This window comes from Nesoenas mayeri (genome assembly GCF_963082525.1).
Source record: "Nesoenas mayeri genome assembly, chromosome: 11".
Taxonomy (NCBI): Eukaryota; Metazoa; Chordata; class Aves; order Columbiformes; family Columbidae; genus Nesoenas; species Nesoenas mayeri.
The window spans coordinates 12,034,545-12,056,612 of record NC_137563.1 but is presented as its reverse complement, the minus strand read 5'-3'; the positions used below and the strand labels follow the sequence as shown (position 1 = coordinate 12,056,612).

Here is a 22,068-nt window from a genome sequence, read left to right as displayed (position 1 = left end):
CACTCCAACAGTGGAAAAATCCTTTTTTAAAGCCCTAAAATGTTTCCCTGAGAGTCCCACACCCGATAGCAGCTCCCCAGGGGCTAGCAGCACACCAAAGACACCTCAGCACTTTGGGATGTGTGCAATGAGACGCACATCTCAGCAGCTGTGGTGGTTTTGGTGAGCGTTGGGCAGTGGGAGCGGTGACCTCCCCCAGCGAGGCTGAGCAGCCCAGGGCATCTCTTCAATTGCAGCTCGGAAGCGTTTCAGAAAGGTGGCCGGAAAGGGGCAAAGAGAGTAATGATTGTCATCACAGATGGAGAGTCTCACGACAGCCCAGACCTGGAGAAGGTGATCGAGGATAGTGAGAAGGACAATGTCACCAGATATGCAGTAGCGGTAAGTGAGGGGATGGGACCTTTTGTCAGCGAATGGAGGTGGCAATGGAGCTGGGGAAGGGACTAGAGCAAAAGTGTGATGGGAGTGGCTGAGGGACCTGGGGGGTTCAGCCTGGAGAACAGGAGCTGAGGGGAGACCTTCTGATCTCTGAACTACCTGAACGGAGCTTGGAGCCAGGGGGGGTCGGGCTCTGCTCCCCAGGAACAAGCACCAGGACCAAAGGAAACGGCCTCAAGTTGCACCAGGGGAGGTTGAGGTTGGATCTTGGGAACAATTTCTTCCCCAAAGGGCTGTCGGGCATTGGAACAGGCTGCCCAGGGCAGTGCTGGAGTCACCATCCCTGGAGGGGTTGAACAGACGTGGAGATGAGGTTCTCAGGGACATGGGGCAGTGCCAGGGGTGGGTTAACAGTTGGACTCATTGACCTTGAGGGTCTCTTCCAACCAAAAGGATTCTCTGATTCTACCACATGCAAATCCGTGAGTCTTGCATTTTGATTTCAAACCTAGGTCTTGGGTTATTATAACAGAAGAGGAATCAATCCCGAAGCCTTTTTGAACGAGATAAAATTTATAGCGAGCGACCCCGATGACAAGCATTTCTTTAACGTCACGGATGAAGCAGCACTCAAAGACATCGTGGATGCTCTGGGTGAAAGGATATTTAGCTTGGAAGGTGAGTGATGATCCTCCCCGACACATCCCAGGCAGCCAAGATGCAGAGAGATGTTTCAGATATTCCCTCAGTCCTCAGTTTACTGATTTTGAACAAGTCCCACCAAGGGTTTCCCTAAAATCTATTTGATATTGAACCAAAAAGCATACTCAGACTACCTTCATATACAAAGAAATGTCATTATTTTGAGTGTTTTGCATCCCTCAAGCACCAGGAGCACAGATCCTCTCTCCTCCAAAGGTCACCCCTCATCCTGGACCCTGGTATTTGCTGTGGTAGCTCTGTCATTAATAGCAAACCTTTGAAATTTGGCATGGGGGTCATTTGGGTCCATCCAAACCCAGCCAGTCTATAAATAGGCAAAAAACCCCACACTGATTGCCAGGGACATTGTGGGTTACAGGAATAATGTGAGGTTTTTTTAGTTTATTGGCTGGAATTAAATATCAGGAAATGTTTGGTTTTTTCTAAATGACGGTGCTTCTAACTACTTTGTGACAAGTTTGTTGACCTTCAAAACTAAATTTATCTAAATATCATAGGAAAAGCGCATCCTGGGAAGAACAATTGAAACAGAAATGGAGGGTTTTCGCTGAAAATTAAGCATCTCAGGATTTGGGGGAATTTTGGTCAAACCAGCTCACAAACTCCCCACCAGTTTGTCAGTTATCTTGGTCCATCCTGCCCAATGATTCTCAGTGAAAGAAAACTTCCCTGGGTGAGAAGCATCACTCAGTTGCTATTATGACACAAAATCCTCTAAATCCACATTTTTGTGTGACTGCACAGCTTGGGTAGAAGAGAACCACAGCAGGGCAGAGCTCCCAGCACCTATTAGCAGCACAAGTTTGTGTAATTGTGGTGATTTAGGGAAAAACAAGCTCATTTGTGGGAAATTGGGCCCTTTGTGCCCCAGGTGAGGTGGATGCTCATCCCACCCCAACCCATCCAGCCCTTTCAGGAAAGTAAAGCTCTTCATTAAATACTAATTCCCTTTTTTTATTTTATTTTTTTTAAAGGAACCAACAAGAATGAAATTTCCTTTGGCCTGGAAATGTCCCAGACTGGATTTTCATCGCATGTTGTGGAAGTAAGAGAGTAAATGTGTAGGGTTTTTTTTTGCTCCTGCCTGTGCAAGCGGGTGCTCCAGGCTTTTTACCATCACCAGCAGCTGCAGGTGGTAAGATGGACATTTGGGGCAAGTTATTAACCATGAAGTTAAATTGATATCATGAGCATGAGGAAAAAAATGCTGTTGCTGCTGCTGGTGGGATGCACAGGGTGCTCAGTCCCTTCCCAGCCACGGGCTCTATGGGCTGGCAGGTCTGAGCCAAAAGCAGCAGAAATTTCTGCTCAGGCTTCTCCTGGGGAGGGAAAGCATGGGGAAAAGATATGAATGGGGAGGAAATGTCATTTCAGTGTGTTTGAAAATCTCCATCTTTCCAGGTGTGCTTTGGAAAATGGTTTGCTTGATTCTTTTTTCTTTTTATTTTCTCTTCTTTTTTTCCTATTTTTTCTTTTTTCTTTCCTTTGTTTTTTTCTTTCTTTTTCCCTTCCCTTCCCTTCCCTTCTTTCCTCTTTCTTCCTCTTTCTCTTTTCTCCTTTTCTCCTTTTTCCTCCTTTTTTTCTTTCTTTTTTTCTTTTTTTTTTTTCCTTTTATTTTCCATTTGTGACATTCCTCCCCTTTTTCCATAAAAAGTGTGATTTCTGGGAGAGACCATCTGCTGCTTTTTCCTTCTGCACTCTGCATCTTCCAAGCAGTAGACAGTCCAAGATCTGGGCTTTTCGGGACCCCACATGTTTTCTCACACAAAACCAGCCAGTCAGGTCCCCTCATCCGTCTCAGCATGAATGAACTTTGCCCATACAAGCAGCAAGGGGTTGAATTGGCAAGAAATACCCTAAAACCAGTCCCGCTCTCATGCAGGACGGGATCTTGCTGGGGGCAGTGGGTGCCTACGACTGGAATGGAGCTGTCCTGAAGGAAACCAGCAGCGGGAAGGTCATTCCCCTGCGGGAATCCTATCTGCAGGAGTTCCCAGAGGAGCTGAAAAATCACGGAGCATATTTAGGTAAGAAAGCTGGATGAGGCTCCACTGTCAGGCCTGAATTCATGATTTTATGCTTAATAATAGGAAGCACAACATATTTCTCGAATGACTAACAGCAGCCAGCACTGGTAGTGTAGGCGGTACTGTGCCCGGCTGTTTGCGAGGTCCCATCAGTATGAGACCCATGTTGCCCCTTGCTCGGGGATGCAGCATACCTGAGCATCCTCACCTGGGAAGGGTCAAGTGCCGAGCATAGTGTGCAGCACAAAAATGATTTAAATGCAGAAATAGCTCTGCCTGGGGTCATCTACAGCACTTACTGGAATGGTTTAAAAAGCACTGATGAAATTTTATGCCTAGGGAGGAAATACCTGCTGGGTTAATCCGTTCCATGTGCGGCTGTTGAAGCCTGGGAGTAAAAATATCAGTCTGGTTTGCAAAATGAAGCCTCTCCAGCGATGTGCGTGCCAGGCTGAGCTGCCCCGTGGCAGGGAGGGGGTGGGATGCTGTGGTGTCACCCATGGTGTGTTGGGGCTCTTCCCTCCAGTGGGGACACAAATGGCCCCTGGACACATGGGTCATCTCTTGGGGTGACAGCATAGTGTCCCCCGGGCTAAGCTGTGAGTGCCTGGAGTGGGGGCCGCTGCAGCTGTGCCAGGGGTTACTGTGACAGTATGTGGGAACTCAGCTGGGCGTTGGCTTTCCCATTGCCTCCATTTCAAAAACAAAACAAACATTAAGGAAAATGCTGGTGCACTGTGCTGTGGAGCAGCCTGGCTCACCCAGCGCTGGGACCTGGGCATTTCAAAGCTGATGCTTGGCTTAGGAACATCCTCCATGGAGGGGAATTTTTATTCACCCCTGGGAAAAGGGTCTGTGATCCCTGGTAATCCCTGGAAATACTCAAAATTCAACTGGATGTGACCCTCAGTGATCTGATCCATCTTCACTGTTGGCTGTGCTTTGAGTTTCTAATAACGTAAGTAGCATTTAAAACTGACTGTGAATGTGCAGAAACCTGGAGCTGAGTGTAAAAAATGGGATTCTGTGGCCTCAGCATTATATTCCTACATAAGCCCATCTGCAACTGGTGGCAACTGCTGCACCCAGTGTGCGACGTGATGTTGTTGACCCCGGCACAGAAAATAACCCATCTGGATAGAAAAGAGGGATTGTGCTGGATCATTTGCTTATGCAGGGTTATTTCCATAAGGACTCATGAGCAGTGGTTTTGATGGATTTGGGGCTTTTATTGACCTGGGAACATTCACGTCAAGCATCAGCAAAGTCTTTCACGCTTGGTTTCGGCCGCGGTGATGCCGGGGTCTCAGAGGAGGGGAGCAGCGGGTGCCGCAGCCTCCCAGTGCATGCTCGTGTTTGTTTAATTTGATGTGAGCCATGAAGTAAAACACTTATCGGGCTGGGAATTGGGCTTGCGTTCTGTGGAAGAAGGATTTTGCAAAGGATTTGCTGGCTGCATTAGGCAGTGCCAAAACTTCTGGTGCAGCTGCACTGCTCAGGGTGTAGGTAGGACCTGAGCAAGCGGCTCAAAGACCAGGGTCAGGGCACTGGGGTTTATTTGAATGACTTTATCTTTGAAGAAATCTATGTTTCTAGTTTCCCAATCTGGGAGGTGGCCAAATTTGTGTCAGCAGCTGAGGGCTAATGGGAAGCAGAGCACCAGGCTGGGAGCAGCGTGGCTGTGCTCACCCTGCACACGTCCCCCTTCCAGGTTACACCGTCTCCTCCGTCATATCCACCAAGCACGAGCGGATTTATGTTGCGGGAGCACCCAGGTTCAACCACACTGGGAAAGTCATCATTTTCAGCATGCACAACAACCAAAACCTCACCATCCACCAGGCACTGAAGGGGGAACAGGTAATGCCGGGGCACAGGCTGCCAAGGATGCTGCAGGGATTTTTGAACCTGGTGCATGTGGTCCTCCATAATTTCTCCCTCTTCATTTTGCAAATTGTTCTGTTCGAATAGTTGAGCAGTGTGATGCATCCACAGACAGCTGGGGGTGCCCTGGCTGTTGCTGGGCCTGCACCTCCAAATCCCGATGCTGTAGCAGGGATGGGGCTCAGAATATCCCTGTGAGCCCTGCCAGGGAGGGTGGCAGTGCCCCTGCACACTGGGGTCCTTGCTCCCATCCCACCCGCTCCTCAATCTCCTCCAGATTGGCTCCTACTATGGCAGTGAGATCAACTCCCTCGATGTCAACGGCGATGGTGTCACCGACGTTTTGCTGGTGGGAGCCCCCATGTACTTCAGCGAGGGCAGAGAGAGGGGCAAGGTCTATGTCTACACCCTGCGCCAGGTACAGGGCAGCACCGTGGGGTGAGACGGGGATGCTGCAGGGGCTGGGACGTATGAGTGCTAGCACAGGAGTTGTGTCACCTCCCTGAGGTGGCTTGGGGCTATGCAGACCCACAAGCATACTCTCCATCCATTTTGCCTCCCCCCAAACTAAGGGCACCCTCCTGCCTGGGGCTGTGGGGAGCAGCGAGGTCAATCCTTCCACCATTGCTTCAGGGCACAGATGGGACATGTGCCACCCCTCTCCCCTTCACTAGCACCCAGCAGCACTGTGGGGCAGGACCAGCTTTCCTGTTTCCCTCAAATCTGGCTCAAAATGCAGTTTCTGAGCCAAATCCCTCAGGCTCCAGGGTTGTGCAGGACAGCAAGCAGGTTGTGCTCTATATCCAAGGCTGCAGGGCATGCCCAGAGCAGCAAGAACTCCCATATCTAAAGCATAACTTTTAATGCAATTACTTATGCAGGCTACTATAAAAGGAGGCAAAGCTGGTGTGGGGCTCATTCATTCCTCAAGAACATGCAGAGCAGAAAGTCCTGCAGTCCCAGGAGGGCTTTCATGTCATTCCTTGCACATCACTGTATCTCATTTGGTCACTTTTGAGGATTTTCTCCTCTTGCCAGGCTTGCTGATGATGGTTTTTGATTTTTGTTTTCCCTTTTTTCTGGCTGGCCCAGCAGAACCTCTTCGTTTCCAGCGGTGCCCTGATCGATCTGCAGAGCTACCAGAACTCCCGCTTTGGCTCCTGCATTGCTGCCGTGCCCGACCTCAACCAGGACTCCTACAACGACCTTGTCGTCGGGGCACCTTTGGAGGACGACCACCAAGGAGCGATCTATATCTACCTCGGCTTCAAAGAGACCATCCTGAAAAAGTACAAGCAGGTATAGCCACTGGGTGCTTTGGTTGTCCTCATCCTTCATTAGAATAAAAGTAATTTGTGCCCATTTTAAGGACAGATAGAGCATAATGGCCTCAAGTTGTGCCAGGGAAGGTTCAGACTGGATATTAGGAAAAAATTCTTCCCAGAAAGGGTTGCAAAGCAGTGGAACAGGCTGTCTAGGGCAGTGGTGGAATCACCATCCCTGGAGGGGTTTAAAAGGCACATAGATGAGTTTCTTAGGGACATGGCTTAGTGCTAGAGTTGGGTTATGGTTGAATTGAGGATCCTGAGGTTCTCTTCTAAACAAGATGATTCTATGATTCTATAATAAGTTCACATGCAGGATTGTGTTGTTAATTATTATTGATGGATATTTTCTCCCACAAGGTGGCCAAAACAAAGCAAACATAAGGTATGAAAAACATGCTTGAAATTAGGGGCAATGCTTAGCACTCAGTGCAATGGATTGCAAGAGATAAAATATTTCTTACACTTGTTAGAAATGGTAACAGTGCAGAGTAAATTCAGCAGAAATCTCTTGATTGTGTCTCTGAACTGCTCACATGCCCTGGAAAATTATCTTGGATGCAATTGCTTGGAAAGGGGCATCATCAGTAGCGTGGGGGAGGTCGGCGTGGTGAACCCCTCCTTGGCAGGCAGGGATGCTCCTGCTGGAAACATGTCTGGATTCTCCCCTTTGCTTTTCAGCGGATAGCGGCTGCCGACCTCGTGCCGGGCCTGATGTATTTTGGATGCAGCATCCACGGGCAGCTGGACCTGAACGAAGACGGGCTTGTGGACTTGGCTGTCGGCTCTCTGGGGAATGCCGTGCTGCTGTGGTTAGCTGCATCTCATTTGGCACTTTCCTCTGCCCAAAGCGCATTGCAATATCATGTTTTTCAGGGAAAAACTGATCTCCCAACAATTTTCCCATAATAATGATCCCCTGTCCAGCAGGGCCATGCAATTTCAATGAAGTTGGACCCTAGAAGGAGATCAGAGTCGATTTTACATTGAATTTCGTTATTAGTTCCCCAAGAGTCTCAGACCAGCTGATCGATTTGTGGTGATTTGCCCAGGCTTTCTCCATATTATTTAATAAGAACAACTTACTATTTGCAAATATTGATTAATGTTTAGAAAGTCACTTGAAGCTGTGAGGATGAGGGAAGCTGTGCTCTGCAGAGATGAGGTTTGCCTTTGAAAATGTCATGTGCATCCAGGGGGCCAAATTCTGCTCTCAGTGCTGAGCCACTTCACTGGCATTAGCAGGAGGCAAATATGCACAAGAGATTTCATTCTTCAAATACTACATAGATGAGCTGAGAGTAGATTGGCATGCCATGGTAGCCTTTGGTCTTGCTCAGCACCTTCTTGATATTGGGTAAAAGGGTGAAAAGGGTGAATCTGGAGACTTTTGGAGGCTGCTGCAGATGTCTGCAGGTGTCCCATGCCCCAGCACATCTCCCAACCCCTGCTCTCCCCACAGGTCCCGCAGTGTGGTCCAGATCAATGCCAGCATCCGCTTCGAGCCCTCCAAAATCAACATCTTCACCAAAGACTGCAAGCGGAATGGGAAGGATGCCACCTGCATGTCGGCCTTCATCTGCTTCACTGCTGTCTTCCTCTCGGCTCACTTCCAGACGGCCAGTGTGGGTAAGTGGCACAGCGGCTCATGCAAAAAAAAACCCAGTTCAGGCACTATTTAGGTCTCCAGCCCCGAGGGAGCACCCAGCTTCTGCCAAGGGAAACCATCCAGGAGCTTGGCATGGTGTGAGGAGTGCATGTTGCCATCTGCCGCATCCCTTTTTTCCCACAAATTTGTCCCTGTCCTGGCTGATGTAGCAGGAACAGTGGCTCTGCCATTAAGCATTTGCCAAGAGACACCCCAAGGACACAACCTGACCCATGTTTGACCTCTTTTCTCCCCTGTGCCCCGGAGCCAAGCTCTCCTGCAGCTTCCCTTGCCGTGGTACTTGTGACACGGATGCCACCACCACCTCCCCAGCCAGCAGGGCAGGAGAGGACGTGCCCAGACCACGTCCCACAGATCTCATCCACCCTCCCCACTGCAGGGGCACAACACATCTGCTGACCAGATGTGCATTTTTCCCCAATACCCTCAGGGATCTCTCTGAAATTATTGGCAGATCTTCTATTAAACACGTTGCAGTGACCCCAGATCTACCCGGCGGATGCCCGTGACTCAGCTGGAGCCGGAGGGAGTGACAGCAGCTCATCCCAGCAGCAAACGGGTTTCTGAGCAAAGCCAAAGGAAAAGCAAGAATTTTGATTTGTGCTATCAAATGTTTTCCTCCTAATCGCTGTCATTGCAGAGCTTGCAGGACAAAAAGCTGAGCGGGGTTTCCTATTCTATGATTCTACCAAACAAGTAGCAATAACTATAACCTGATTTTCCCATAGCATGCTCCCTCCCATGTTTCTCCTAGTGGGACAATAGGGGTTTAAGCGCACAAAAGCCCATTTTTTGACCCGGTGTTGTCATGTAGTGAATGTGCCTGTCACTGTTCTCCCCCCAGCGCTGCGGTACAATGCCACCATCGATGAGCGCAGGTACACGCCGCGGGCGCACCTGGATGAGAGCAGTGAGCGGCACACGCAGAAGGGGTTGGTGCTGCTTGGTGGGCAGGAGCATTGCGACCGGCTCCAGTTCCATGTCCTGGTGAGTGAGAAGGAGGACAAGGATGGAGTGTCCTCCTCTGTCAGCCCACAGAGGGGACCAAACTGCCCAAGTAAAGATGCTCTCCAACTTACACAAAACAGTAATGCACCCCAATGGCTTCATGAGGCTGGAAATGAGAATTATCCCCCAGCTCAGGTTTCTTCATGCTGGGATTGATGTGGGCAACAGAGCTGGGGAAGGGGCTGGAGCACAAGTGTGATGGGAGCAGCTGAGGGACCTGGGGGTTCAGCCTGGAGAACAGGAGCTGAGAGGAGACCTTCTGATCTCTGAACTGCCTGAAAGGAGCTTGGAGCCAGGGGGGTCAGGCTCTGCTCCCCAGGAACAAGCGCCAGGACCAGAGGAAACGGCCTCAAGTTGCACCAGGGGAGGTTGAGGTTGGATCTGGGGAACAATTTATTCCCTAAAGGGCTGTGGGGCATTGGAACAGGCTGCCCAGGGCAGTGGTGGAGTCACCATCCCTGGAGGGGTTGAACAGATGCGGAGATGAGGTTCTCAGGGACATGGGGCAGTGCCAGGGGTGGGTTAACAGTTGGACTTGATGATTTTGAAGGTCTCTTCCAGCCTAAATGGTTCTGTGAGACTATGGTCAGGGATGGAGCTGCCGGCACACAGCAGCTGCTGGATCCCCAAGCACTGACTTCATCGCAGCCCCAGCCTGCGCTCGGCTCCTTTCCGTGAGCCGCTGGCTGTGCCCTCAGAGAGGGTGTGCACTCTGTACACTCAGGTCAGGCTGCTTCTCCTGCTCCATAATTGGTGAAAACTCATTTTTCCATCAGGAACCAAATTCCTCCATGCCAGTCCCTATTGTTCGCACCGTCTGCACCCCTCTGACCATCAGGGTCCCCTTCTTTGGGTGTAGAAGCTGGAGAAACCTTCTGCACCGCTCATAGGGAACAGCTGATGCACAAACCTAGCCAAAATCAAACATTCCCAGCAAATGATGAGAATATTGCAGTGGCCAGGGAGGACCGAGCTGCCAGACTGGCCCAGCCCCAAGTGCTGGCCTGAACTGCCGTGAACTTTTGGGAAATTTGAGTCTGGAGCTTGTGATTTAGCCGGAGAAGCATCTCAGAGCATCAAACTGCACCCTGTATGGCTGGAACAATGCATGTGAAGAGCTCTCAGAGCTGCAGGAAAGGTGCAGCTTTGTTACTGGGTGGACAAGTCCCACGTAGGGGCTGCAGGGTATCTCTGTCCCCATCCAGGATTCTGACTTGGGGACAGCTTGCCCCTGGAGCATCCATTTTTTGGGGCAAACATCTCCAGGGTGAAGCATTTCCCACACAGTCAGGCATGCAGGTGTGGATGGGTGTTGTGCAGTACCACGGAGCTCAGGTTGTCCCTTTTCCTCGGGAAGGATTAGCTGGAGAAGACAGGATGATCACACACCAAGTATACTAGACTACAAAGTTTTTATTTCATAAAATAATCACACATGCCTGTTCGGCTTTACCTTTCTCTCTGACGCTGCTGCCCATGCATGGGCTCTGTCCTTCTCAGCACTGCTTTCTGTCCCTCACAGGACACAGCTGACTATGTGAAGCCGGTGACATTCTCCATCGACTACGAGCTGGAGCACCCTGAGAATGGTCCCATGCTGGATGACGGCTGGCCCACCTCACTCAAGGTCTCGGTAGGTAGCAGCGCCCACGTCTCAGGGCGCCTTTTATCAGGCATTTAGCAGATTTATCTCTTTTTTTAATAATATGCTTCTTAACCTGGGGGCTGTAATCCCTGGTCCCTCCTGTGATAGCAACGTTTGCATTCACTGCAGCCTGGAATCACCGCCCGTGTCCCTTCTTCTGGGAGTATAACTTGTGGTGCAAAGCATCATTGAGCTGGTCTTGTTGTCCCCCTTAGGTTCCTTTCTGGAATGGGTGCAATGAGGATGAGCACTGCGTCCCTGACCTGGTCCTGGATGCCAGAAGTGATGTGCCCAGTGCCATGTGAGTAGCTCACTCAGATCGTACTCCCAACCAGTATCACAAACCAGGGGGGCTTCAAAACCCAGTCCCAACCCATGCTCCATACACACTAGCGTCACAGCTGGCCCTTCATCCCGCATCACCAGGAAGTTCACCCAACATCACCACAAGGTTCATTCAACATCCCCATGAGGTACTTTTCGGCACCCTCTCTCACAGCGGGTCTCAGAGCCTCCTCCTGCTCCCTGCCTGGAATGAATTGGTGGTTTTTCAGGGAATCCACAAAACTACTAATATTTGATGCCATGGTGATGAGTCCCAGAGAGACAAATCAGTAAATAACAGGGGGGAATAAATTGCTGGCATTACCCACTTGGCAATTATAAGCTTGACTCACTCAGCAGAAATAATTATATGCTACATCAGATTGCTTAGAGAGCTTTGAAAGGTTTTTTAGGAGCACAGGAACCTGAACCTCTTTCTTCCATCAACAGTAGTGGGCTCAGGGCCAGTGCTGCTACCTGGGGACTACTTGTGTCCCGTAATTCAGCATTTATTGCTCTGTCTCCTGTAAAGCTCTTGGTCCCAAGGCTGTGACCCAGAGCATGACCAGTCCTGGCTGGGCTGCTCTGCGGGAGGTTGAAGTGAGCTGTAGGTGGGGGATTATTTATGGATCTTAATAGCTGGAGTCCTGGGAAAAACCATAGGCAGATGCCATGGTCTACCAGGGTGCCAGACCTCCAGTCTGGTTCCTCCTGAAGCCCAAGGAGCTTTCCTGGTGGCATCAGTTGGGGAGGGGATTGTGCCCTGCGAGAGTAACTGGTATGGAGGTGATTTCTGCTGAGAAAACCACTTTTGAGGTGACTTGTTGGAATTGAGCTATTCCTTCAAACCAGTGCCCTGGCTGCCCTGCTGGTAGAGGCAGAAGGTGGCTCTGAAGGTGGCACCATCCTACATTTTCCTTTTTCCTTTTTTTTTTCCTTTTTTTTTCTCCCTTTTTCTTCCTTTTTTTTCCTTTTTTTCCCCTTTCTTTTTCCTTTTTTTCCTTCTTCCCTCCTTCCCTTCCCTCCTCTGCAGGGAGTTCTGCCGGCGGGCACTGCGGAGGCCACCACTAGACTGCTCAGCCTTCAGCCTCTCCTTTGACAGTCCCGTCTTCATCATCGAGAGCAGCAGGAGGAGGGTGGCTGTGGAGGCGGCACTGGAGAACCGGGGTGAAAACGCCTATAGCACTGTCCTCAACATCTCCTTCTCCAGAAACCTCCAGTTCGCCAGCTTGATCCCCAAGGTGAGACTGCCGGGGGAGATCTGAGGGTTTCCAGAGACTCTTCTAAGCCCGGACGGATGAGAAAGCTGCGTCCTAATCCAGAGCCCAAAAACGTCTCCGTCCCTCATAAATCAGACATGTTTATGGACTTAGTTTCTAAGCGCTTACAGCCCTTTCAGCTCTTTATTTTGGAAGTACAAAAACACTTGAATTTCAAGAGCCTGAAATAAGGTCAAATGCAGATGAAATTATTTCCCTCTTTATTTTTCTACTCCAACAGTTTAAAAATACTTGCTGCACATGGCCAAATTCCCGTCAGGGATGAATTTTTGCAGCTGAGATATAACTCCTGGAAGTATGGGCAGATAACGGGAATGTGGCCACAGCTCAGCATAGAGCTAGGCAATGCTACTTCTGTCCCCTGGATGAGCCTGTCCCTGTGCCATGGGGACCCTCCCCAATATTTCCCCCCACCACCACTCGCTCATCTCGGTACCATTCCTCTCTTGTCCCATCAAGGTTTGGGAAATCTGCTGATGCTGCTGAGCCCCCCCTTATTCCCCAATGACTTCATACCCACCCGCAGATCCCATGTCCTGCCTTTGTTTTTCTACAAGCTGTGCCAAGGGAAAATTGTGGGGCACGCTGCCCACAAAATAAGAAAAAAAATGCCTTTCCTGAGAGATTACTCCCAATTAAGTGAGGGGAAAAACCCTTCGGTGCTCCGTAACAGAAAATACCACTCAGTGGTGGCAGCAGGAAATATCTGCAGCTGGTTATAGAAGCATGAGGCTGCTAATGGGTTCCTGACTGCTGCTCTTTATAAATAAGCAAATTGCCAACCAGAGAGGATGTATGTTTGTGTCAGAGGCAATACAGAGACCCAAATAAAAAGTAGCTGTGGCCCCAGAAAGTCCACAGCCACATAAGACGAGTGAGAGAAAGCTCCAGACTGTTGATGATGGCTGTCAAGGCATTTTCCCTGTAGCTGGTGCTGGGATGTTTCAGCTGGTGGCCAGGTAGAATAATATTATAGTTCTTGTTATCTCTTGATGCTTCTCTGTGACTCCTTATTACAGAAGAATATTCTTCTTCCTGGCTGTAGTGCCAAGAATAACCAAGTTCATTCATTCACTGCTGTAGTTAAATTTCTAAGGAGGATTTAAATCAGAAATCTGGAAGCCAGTTGCTAGAAATGTCCCTCTCCAGGAATGGTCCTAGAAATTCAGCTGCAGAGGCAGGATTCCCAGCCTGCAGCAAGAGGTGTTGGTTGGTTGCTTGGTTTGGTTGGATGTTTTTTCCAAAAGTCAAAGCCTGTTTTGAGCCCCACAGGTATTTTTGCTGCTTTCATAAAGAGCCAGATCATGGGCCTTGTGCCCAGTGTCATGGACACTTCATGTCCTGTTTTAGGATGACACAGACATCAACATTGACTGCATGACCGAAGACAAGAACCCCAACAAGAAGGTGTGCAACGTCAGCTACCCGTTCTTCCGCGCCAAGGCCAAGGTACAGCTGGACAACTTAGAGGGACTAGATGACCTTTGAAAGTCCCTTCCAATCCAAACTATTCTATGGTTCTACTCCCTCCCACCCAAGAGAGGCACCACCCGCAGGTTGGGACCCCTCTGTCCCCAGCATGGCCACAGGGCTGCATCCATCCATCTTCAGGCTGGGCGGCTTTGAACAGGGTTTTTAAATATAAACATTTGGTTTCTTCCCTTTCTCTGTCTGTTGTTGGGGTTTGGAAGGTGCATTAGGGGAGCTGGGGTGGTTGAGATGCTCTCTTGATGCACCAAAATCACAGCCAGCTCCTAAGAGTCAAAGAATTTGACTCCAGTTCTTTGGGGCCATTCAAAATTAGCTTCAAACCACTGCTGGTTACTTCCCTGAGCTCCCTCCTTGCAGTACGAGGCACCTTTCCCTGCCTGACAGGTTTTCTTTGCTCTGAACTCTGAGTCCCTCTGGACCCTTCTTTGAGCCTGCCCAAGCACCTTGGGCTGGTGGCATCATCCAGACCCCAGCTCGCCACCGTTTCCAGCGCTGGCTGTAACCCCAGCAAGCATCATTTTTTTAGATGCCATAAATCCCTTTGCAAATGCTATGTGCAACTTCAGGGAAAAGCAAGGAGATGCCATGGGCAGGGCAGGACCTCACTCACTGGGGTCATCTTGTGAAATCTCGTCCTGCATCCCCATGGGAAAATGGGATCTAAGGGGAAAAATTTTTCCAACCACTGTGTCTGTCTGAAGCTTTTCCTTGTCAGAAGCTTGAAAATGAGGGATGAGCTCCAGGCACCTCACTAAGAATTTAAAGCTCCCAAAAAAGCACTCTCAGATGCCTGTGGCCATCCACGAGAGCACAGCAGCCCGGCTCCCCATGACCTACGGGGGCTGGGAATGCATCTGCGTGGCATCAGGTAGTCCAGGTCCTGCCAAGACAAAGACAAGCTGGAAATGAAAGTTTGGCCCAAGAGGCAGCAGGAGCTTTAATATTATCCTCAGCTGTGCAGTCCCAGACAGTTTGAGGTCATTGCCACAGATGTGACATTTATCACATTTTATTGTTGTTGGCCTCTCTCCGGCTGCCTTCCCCCCGCCAGCCGACCCCGTGCCGCAGATGGGAGCGAGCGGCCTCTCGCTGCAGATCCCCTGGAGGGTTTCTCTTCCAATCTCAGAGAAAAAGCAAAAAAAACCCCAGATTGTGCAGGGCTGAGAGTCAATCCTGCAAATCCCCAGCGTGGCCTCTCCTCTCCCTGGAAAGCCGAGGCAGCATCTCCCAATGGGATCAGGGGGATGCTCTCAACTTCTGGTTGTTAGTTTTTTTTCCCACTAATGCTTTCTCCGATCTGTTTCCAACCCCCACAGGTAGCTTTTCGTCTGGATTTTGAATTCAGCAAGTCGATTTTCCTTCAAAGTATGGAGATCTACTTGATCGCCAACAGGTTCGTGGTTGCTTCATCCCTTCTTTGCAAGGTCGATGGGACATTGCCTGCTCACATTGGGTTTCCTTCTTCCATAGCTGCAGGTGCTTTACTTGGGGAATAAACACGAGGAAATCTGATTTCCATGGGTTATTAGAGAATACACAGCCCTGCATTCACAAACCAGATTATTTTTATTTATCAATATATTTATATCCACCATTTTTTGGTATATGTGGTGGCTTTGCAGTTACTGCCAGAGGCTCCAGCCACTGCTGCTTTCTTACCCACCTTCACAACTGCAAACACTCCCAGGAAACATAACTCCTGACAGCTTTACAAAATTCTTCTCACTCACTTGTCCTGCACAGGTAAAGTTTTCTGACAGAAAAGTGAAAAGTCATTAGGATTTTTTTTTAATTTTCATCAATTACTAGAGCAGATAAGGATTCATTTTAAGGCTGCTGGGTGTGAAAACCCTCTCCAAATGATCTACTTCTAAGGCTTTGGGCTAATAAAAGTTACAGAAGAAAATTGCTTTGTCTGAAAAAGAGAAAGTTCAGCCCTTCCCCACCTGCTTCCTATGGCTCCCCAAAAATTCAGAGGGGAGCCAACTCTCACCTCTCCCCCTGCTTGTCCCACTGCCATTTCAGCGACAGTGAGGAGAAGGAGAGCACCAAGGAGGACAACGTCGCCCACCTCAATTTTCACCTGAAGTACGAAGCCGACCTGCTCTTCACCAGGTGGGTGTTTTGGGAGGGAACCCAGCTTTTGGGGGGACACATCTTGTAGGATACCTGGGAAAACCAGTGCTGGTCCCACGGGAGCTGCCTTCAAACAGAGCCCGGTGAAAACTCAGCTTTAATTCGAGGAATCAGCTTAAAAAAAGGGCTGAAGGAACCATAAAATCAGGCGCATCCCGCTCAGTGGGTCCTTATAAAAATCAACAGCAAAGAGCAACGAGGTGTCGTGCTTTCATAACAGTTAAACGCACAAGTGTTATTAAATAGGTGTGAGAGAATATTTGAATGTATTTTCTTAAGAGGAAAAAGTACTTATTGTAGGTAATAATGTTCATAACATGTGTTACTAGCCAGTGTCTGGGCCGGGAGCCATCCCAATAAAAAATGGTCTCACCAGAAGCTGTGCTGAGGGATGTGTGTGGAAGGGTTTGGGCACCAACTGTAACTAAAGCAGAGTGTCCTCAGTCCAAGAAGAGCAGGGAACTGAGACACAGATGATAATTTATTAACCTGATTATAAAAAAAAAAAAAGTGGACCCCAGAAGAACATTCCCTGGCACCACTTGCTGTAATTCTTAGCAGATTTTTGAGACCTTCAGTAATTTTTTTTTTTACACTAGAGGCAGTGGGGCACTGACAATAAAGCTACTTTAATACTTAGAATTTATGGGGAGCAAGAGGATTCTCAATTTAACAAAAGTCAGAATCACCCTTACAGGAGAAGGGAGAACTTGGAGGAAAAGTAACAGCACCCAAAATTCAAATTTGGGCACCTTGGCAAGGGGGAAAAGGGGAATAACTTCAAAGGGTTTTGGGTGATATGCCATGTGTTGTGACACCTGCGAGCATGTGTCCCATCCCAGTGCTCCCAGTCTGGATCCCATGGGCACCCCTGGCATGCTCCTGGCTCCTTCTCCTCCTCTCCAGCTGTGAAACAGAGATGCGATTCAACTTCCCAGATTTATACGTGACATTGAAACTACTGGCCAGGGCCTTGGATGTCTCCGTTATAATAAAAAGGCGAGAAAAATTCTACAGAAAAAGGAAAAATACCACAGAAGTAGAATAGCGTGAAAATCCCCTGTCTTTTTTTGCTCGAGGTGGAGCCAGGTGATGGTTTCCATCCAAAGTGGGGCCAGACAGATGGAAAGTCTTCTCCTGGGAGTCTGGGGGCAGCTAGGCATGGGGCTGCTCCTTGCTCTGTTTGCCCTGAGACCCATCAAGACTTGTCCCCACTTGTCACGACAGATCGTCGAGCCTGGATTACTACGAAATCAGGTCGAACAGCTCCCTGGAGAGATATGACAGCATCGGCCCCCCCTTCCATTGCACCTTCAAGGTAAGGAGGGGGTTTAAACCACCCCGGAGGGGGATGTGCCATGGTCACCCTGCTTGTCCCCATCCTGCTGACATCCCAGCATATCCCTGTCCTCTGTCCTCACAGCTGCAGAACTTGGGCTTCTTCCCCGTGGAGGGGGTGACCATCAAGCTCACCATCCCTGTGGCCACCCGGGCAGGCAACCGCCTCCTGCTCCTGACCCAGTTCCTGGTGGACCAGGTAGAGGAGGGGGTTTCACCCCCATTGAGTATGTGGGTCCCTTCTGGGCCAGGGGTGGGGATGGAGACACTCCACAAAGGGTCACCCCGTCCTTTTTGCAAACCTCCCTCCCCATGCTCACACCTGCACAGATTATCTTGGCTCTTGCCCGAGTTTCTCCCTTTTGCATTCACTTGGCTGGAAACATGGAAAATGGTGATAGCCAAAGGGTTCAGTCCAAATATTTCTCTGAGCTAGACCTCCCTCTAGTATGTGATGAATTCTTGAGGGTCTTGAAAGCTTCAGCTGTGCCTGGGGCAAAATATGGGTTTGAAGGAAGAGGGCTGGGAGCAGACCTGGGGCACTCTGAAACTCCCAGACACCCTGAGCCTCCCGCTGCCCCTGCAGCTGTGTGGGACTCTTGTCCTGGTGATGGTTGGAAAGAGCTGGGCAGGGGAGACAGCATGTCAAGGGCCAGGTTTGGCTTTAGTGGAGTTATTTTGTACTGCAGCTCTGGCAAAGTCACCTGTGCCACCCCAGCACCCTGCCTGGGGCTCTCTGCCAGGCTGAATTTGCTGGGGGAGAGGCACAAAACACAGGAATTAATTAACGAAATTAGGATGCTGGGCTTCTTCTGGGCCAGGACCTCCTCCAGCCCCGTGGTGCAGCCATAGCAGCTGCATCCCACAGTGACCTCAGCTCAGCCCCTGGCACCAGCAAAGCCTGGGGGGTGCTGGAACCCCCACCGATTCCACCGGGACGGGTGCTGAGCACGGGCCAGGATGCGGGGAAGTGGCTGCGATGGTCCTTGTCCCCATTCTTGGGACCCATCGTCTTCTCCTGCAGGAGAACACAACCTGCAACATTTGGGGAAACTCCACTGACTACCGGGGGACGCCAGCTGAAGAGGACCTGTCCCGCACCCTCCACCTGGTACGTGTACCCATGGGCCTCATCCTGGCCTCGGGCTGAGCTCTGTTGCCCCAGGTGGCCACCAAAAAAGGGAGAAGTCCCCCAGGATGGGGATGTCCCATGGTGATGGGGAGGACGGGTGTGTGGCTCCTCCACTGGGGTCTGGGTCTCACTCCCTTCACTGTGTGGCAGGAGGGGTTTTATCCCCTTCTCAGCAGTGATGCTCCATAAACTTCTCCCCTTGCAGAACCACAGCAACTCCGACGTCATTTCCATTGACTGCAATGTGAAACTAGCCCCCAACGAGGAGATGAACTTGCACTTGCGTGGCAATCTGTGGATGAAGTCTCTGAAAGCAGTAAGTCCTTCCACAGCAGACATACGCTTTTGAAGTGAAATCCACCAAAGGAACCATGAAAACCTGTCGGGTTTTTTCCCCTCTCCTGTGATTTTGATTTTCAAATCCTATTAATTCTACCAGTGTGTGCATCCAACATCCCGCACAGCAACTCATCATGTGTTCATGATCATCTAGGTGTTCCTGCTACAGCAGGGGGATTGGACTAGCTGATCTTTCGAGGTCCCTTCCAATCCTTAACATTTTGTGACTCTGTGTGGAGTTGTCATATGCAGGGATAGGAGTTGGACTCGATGAGCCTTGTGGGTCCCTTGCAACTCAGGACATTCTATGGGAAATCTAATCTCAGCAGACATTTTTTTGCTGCAATTTAGCCACCCTCACTACTTGACCTGCATCATTGTCCCCCACGGGTGCTGTGAACAGCATTCCTGGGGTGGATGCAAAGTCATGTTGGGGAGCAAAGCCATGGGGGGTGCACCCGGTCAGGACAGTGGGTCGTGCCCCATGTCTGATGCTCACATCCAGCATCTCCTTGCGCAGCTGAAGTTCAAGTCACTGAAGCTCACCACGAACGCCGCTCTCCAGCGAAGCTTCGGGAGCCCCTTCATCTTCCGTGAGGAAGACCCCAGCCGCCAGGTGAGCCCCGGGTGGGACAGTCACATGAGGACCCGGCAGGTTTGGGGATGCTGTGACACCCCACTCTGACCCCAGCGGGAAAAACCCTGCGGCTGGAGCGACCTGCAGAGCCCAGAGCAATTTGGTGCAGCTGTGGCCGGAGCCCAGCAGCTCCAGTCCCAGCACCATGGGGCTCAGTAGGGAAAACCTGAGCAGAATCGCATGCGTCGGGTGGGCACCTTCCCCAGCGTCCTCCCAAAGGTGGGGACATGCAGCGTCAACCTCATCGCACTGTCCCTCCATCCCCTCTGTTCCTGCCCACCCGACTCTCACACCCAGCAGCACAATATTGATATTTGGATGTTTTTTTCCTCGCAGATAACATTTGAAATCTCCAAGCCGGAGGAGTCGCAGATCCCCATCTGGATCATCCTGGGGAGCACCCTGGGGGGGCTCCTGCTCCTGGCGCTGCTGGTCCTGGCGCTCTGGAAGGTGAGAGAGACCCCGTGTGCCCAGGGACCCCCAGCCCCGGCTCTGTGTCCACACCCCACAAGCCCCTTGGCACCACCAGGAGTCACAAAAAGCTCCTCTAACCTCTTTCTGGGTCCATATTATTTATATTCAGGGCCTAAACCTCCTGGCAATATCCCTTTAAAAGAAGGATGCTGAATTAATGGTGGGGGGTTCTTTTTTCTCTTCTTTTCTCTTTCCTTTTTCCTTTTCTTCTTTTTGCTCTTTTCTTGTTTGTCTTTTCTTTTTTCCTCTTTTTTTTTTTTTCTCGTTTCTTCATTTTTCTTTTTTCCTTTTTGCTCTTTTCATTTTTTCCTTTTCATTTTTTCTTTGTTGCTCTCTTTTTTCTTTTTTCTTTTTCTTTTTCTTTTTGCTTTTTCTTTTTTCTTCTTTTTTCTCTTTTCTTTCTTCTCTTTTTATTTTCATTTTTCTTTTCCTTTTTCTTTTCCTCTTTCTTTTCCTCTTTCCTCTTTCTTTTCCTTTTTCTTTCTTTCTTTTCCTTTTTCTTTTTCTTTTCCTTTTTCTTTCTTTCTTTCTCTTTTTCTTTTTATTTCTTTTTATTTCTTTCTCTTTCTTTCTCTTTTTCTTTTCTCTCTCCCTTTTCTCCTCTATCCCTACAGCTTGGATTTTTCAAAAGCGGGAGCCGCAGGCGAGCAGCAGAGCGGGAGCGGAGCGCCCAGCAGCTGGAGTGACACCACCGGGGCCACCGCGTCCCTCCGACACCCCCAGCCCCCCCAGCCCTGGCCGGTGCCAGAGCAGAGGTTCACCCCGAGGGATTTGGGTGCTGCGCTCAGGTCTGCATCGCGACAAGAGGACACCCCTTTGTGCAAAACCACCGAGACAGGTCCAAAAGCCAAAAAATACCCCAAAATCTACAGGTACCAAAATCTCCAACCCTGACTCGTGGTCCCACACCACAGCGAGAGGAGATTCAAACTGGGTTTGCAAGGAGGGGGCAGCGGCGCTGGGATGGGGGGGGCACCAAAACCATGTGCCGCATAACATGGGGCAGAGTATGGATTGCAAAAATAACTTTAAAAAATAATATCCTTAAAGAAAAAAAACCAGAGGATTGCTCATTTTGGTTGAGCTGTAGCAAAGCCCCGGGTGTTGCTGGCCACAGCTCTCAAACTGCGTTGCATTCGTTATCCGGAGTAATTGGGTGGAGATTTTTAATTTGCTGCCTTCTCAATGCACTGAATACAAATGATAGCAAATTAACGCACCTTAATGCAAATCTCCAGTGTCCAGCTGTACATACTTATTTTAAAAATATTTACCTGTTTAAGCAAAGGAGAAAAAGAATTTAAAAAAAAAAAAAATCAAAAACCAGTTTGAAGTGTTTTCTCCAAACTGAGCAGTTTTGAAGAGCTTGTGCCCAGCAAACGTCCGCACGTGTATTATAACTGTACATACTCGGTGTCACGCGAAACCGGATCATCGGTGCTGTTTGACAAAAATCTTTCTTTTTGCATAACAGAATTATTTATGCTAATATTAATTTTATGGATGAAAAAAGAAAGCATATGTCCACCGGATGTGTAATAAAGTTTGTTAAATACTGTCCTAGTATTTTTTAAGAATTAAAAATACAGTATTTTAAAAATGAATTGCCTCTGTTCCCCTTCTGTGTTAACCTCCTTCCACAGCAGGGTTTCTCACTCTCCTCCAGGACACAGCGCAGGACGGGGCTCACACCTTTTCCTTCATTTATTTATTGCATGATGCGCGTTTGTTTGCCACCCATTTTTAAAGAGATGTTGTCAGGCAGGACAAGTCCAGGGTGATGCTCACACTGCCAGTGCTCCCACAGCCTTAGAGAAAACACATCTTGCAGATTTCTTTTCCTCCCTCCTCCTCATCCACCCATTTTAGGTTGAAAGCACATCAGCAGGCTGCACTGGGACTACTGACAGTGTCTTGCCAATGTTTTATTCCTAGGGGAAAAAAAATAAATAACTGCTTTTCAAGGGTTTTGCTCAAAAGCAGCTCATGCCTTGGTGCTGTCCAAAGGGGAAGGTGAGTGCTCTCCTGCTGCAGTCCGGCCACAGAGCCACATGTGTGCATGTCATTTATGTTATCTCTCTCTTTTTATTTTTAATGTGTCTATATATCTTCCAGCTTTAGGAAACGATGCTCACAGGTAATATGGTGCAAAAGCTTGGGGCTGTGTGTTTGCATGTATGTGTTTGTGTGGGAATGTATATTTATTTTCTAATATATATATATATATATTTTATAGAATTTTTTTCCATTATATATAT

At 49.3% G+C, this 22,068-nt stretch overlaps 1 protein-coding gene across 1 annotated transcript in view; it reads left to right on the top strand.

The window, feature by feature from the left end:
- Positions 1 to 21,237, top strand: part of ITGA11 (integrin subunit alpha 11) — a gene marked incomplete at its 5' end in the record, with an annotated part of 47,128 nt that extends 25,891 nt beyond the window's left edge. Inside the window, 23 exons of the mRNA XM_080351356.1 lie at positions 237 to 381; positions 891 to 1,056; positions 2,076 to 2,146; positions 2,984 to 3,128; positions 4,840 to 4,988; positions 5,290 to 5,430; positions 6,108 to 6,311; positions 7,019 to 7,149; positions 7,800 to 7,966; positions 8,851 to 8,993; positions 10,537 to 10,647; positions 10,875 to 10,960; positions 12,017 to 12,224; positions 13,614 to 13,712; positions 15,071 to 15,147; positions 15,780 to 15,869; positions 17,118 to 17,208; positions 17,314 to 17,427; positions 18,253 to 18,339; positions 18,566 to 18,676; positions 19,220 to 19,315; positions 19,673 to 19,786; positions 20,425 to 21,237. Coding sequence (XP_080207482.1) covers positions 237 to 381; positions 891 to 1,056; positions 2,076 to 2,146; positions 2,984 to 3,128; positions 4,840 to 4,988; positions 5,290 to 5,430; positions 6,108 to 6,311; positions 7,019 to 7,149; positions 7,800 to 7,966; positions 8,851 to 8,993; positions 10,537 to 10,647; positions 10,875 to 10,960; positions 12,017 to 12,224; positions 13,614 to 13,712; positions 15,071 to 15,147; positions 15,780 to 15,869; positions 17,118 to 17,208; positions 17,314 to 17,427; positions 18,253 to 18,339; positions 18,566 to 18,676; positions 19,220 to 19,315; positions 19,673 to 19,786; positions 20,425 to 20,496 — 2,818 coding nt within the window. The 3' untranslated portion in view covers positions 20,497 to 21,237. The remainder of the gene's footprint in view (positions 1 to 236; positions 382 to 890; positions 1,057 to 2,075; positions 2,147 to 2,983; positions 3,129 to 4,839; positions 4,989 to 5,289; positions 5,431 to 6,107; positions 6,312 to 7,018; positions 7,150 to 7,799; positions 7,967 to 8,850; positions 8,994 to 10,536; positions 10,648 to 10,874; positions 10,961 to 12,016; positions 12,225 to 13,613; positions 13,713 to 15,070; positions 15,148 to 15,779; positions 15,870 to 17,117; positions 17,209 to 17,313; positions 17,428 to 18,252; positions 18,340 to 18,565; positions 18,677 to 19,219; positions 19,316 to 19,672; positions 19,787 to 20,424) is intronic.
- Positions 21,238 to 22,068: the final 831 nt, after the last annotated feature.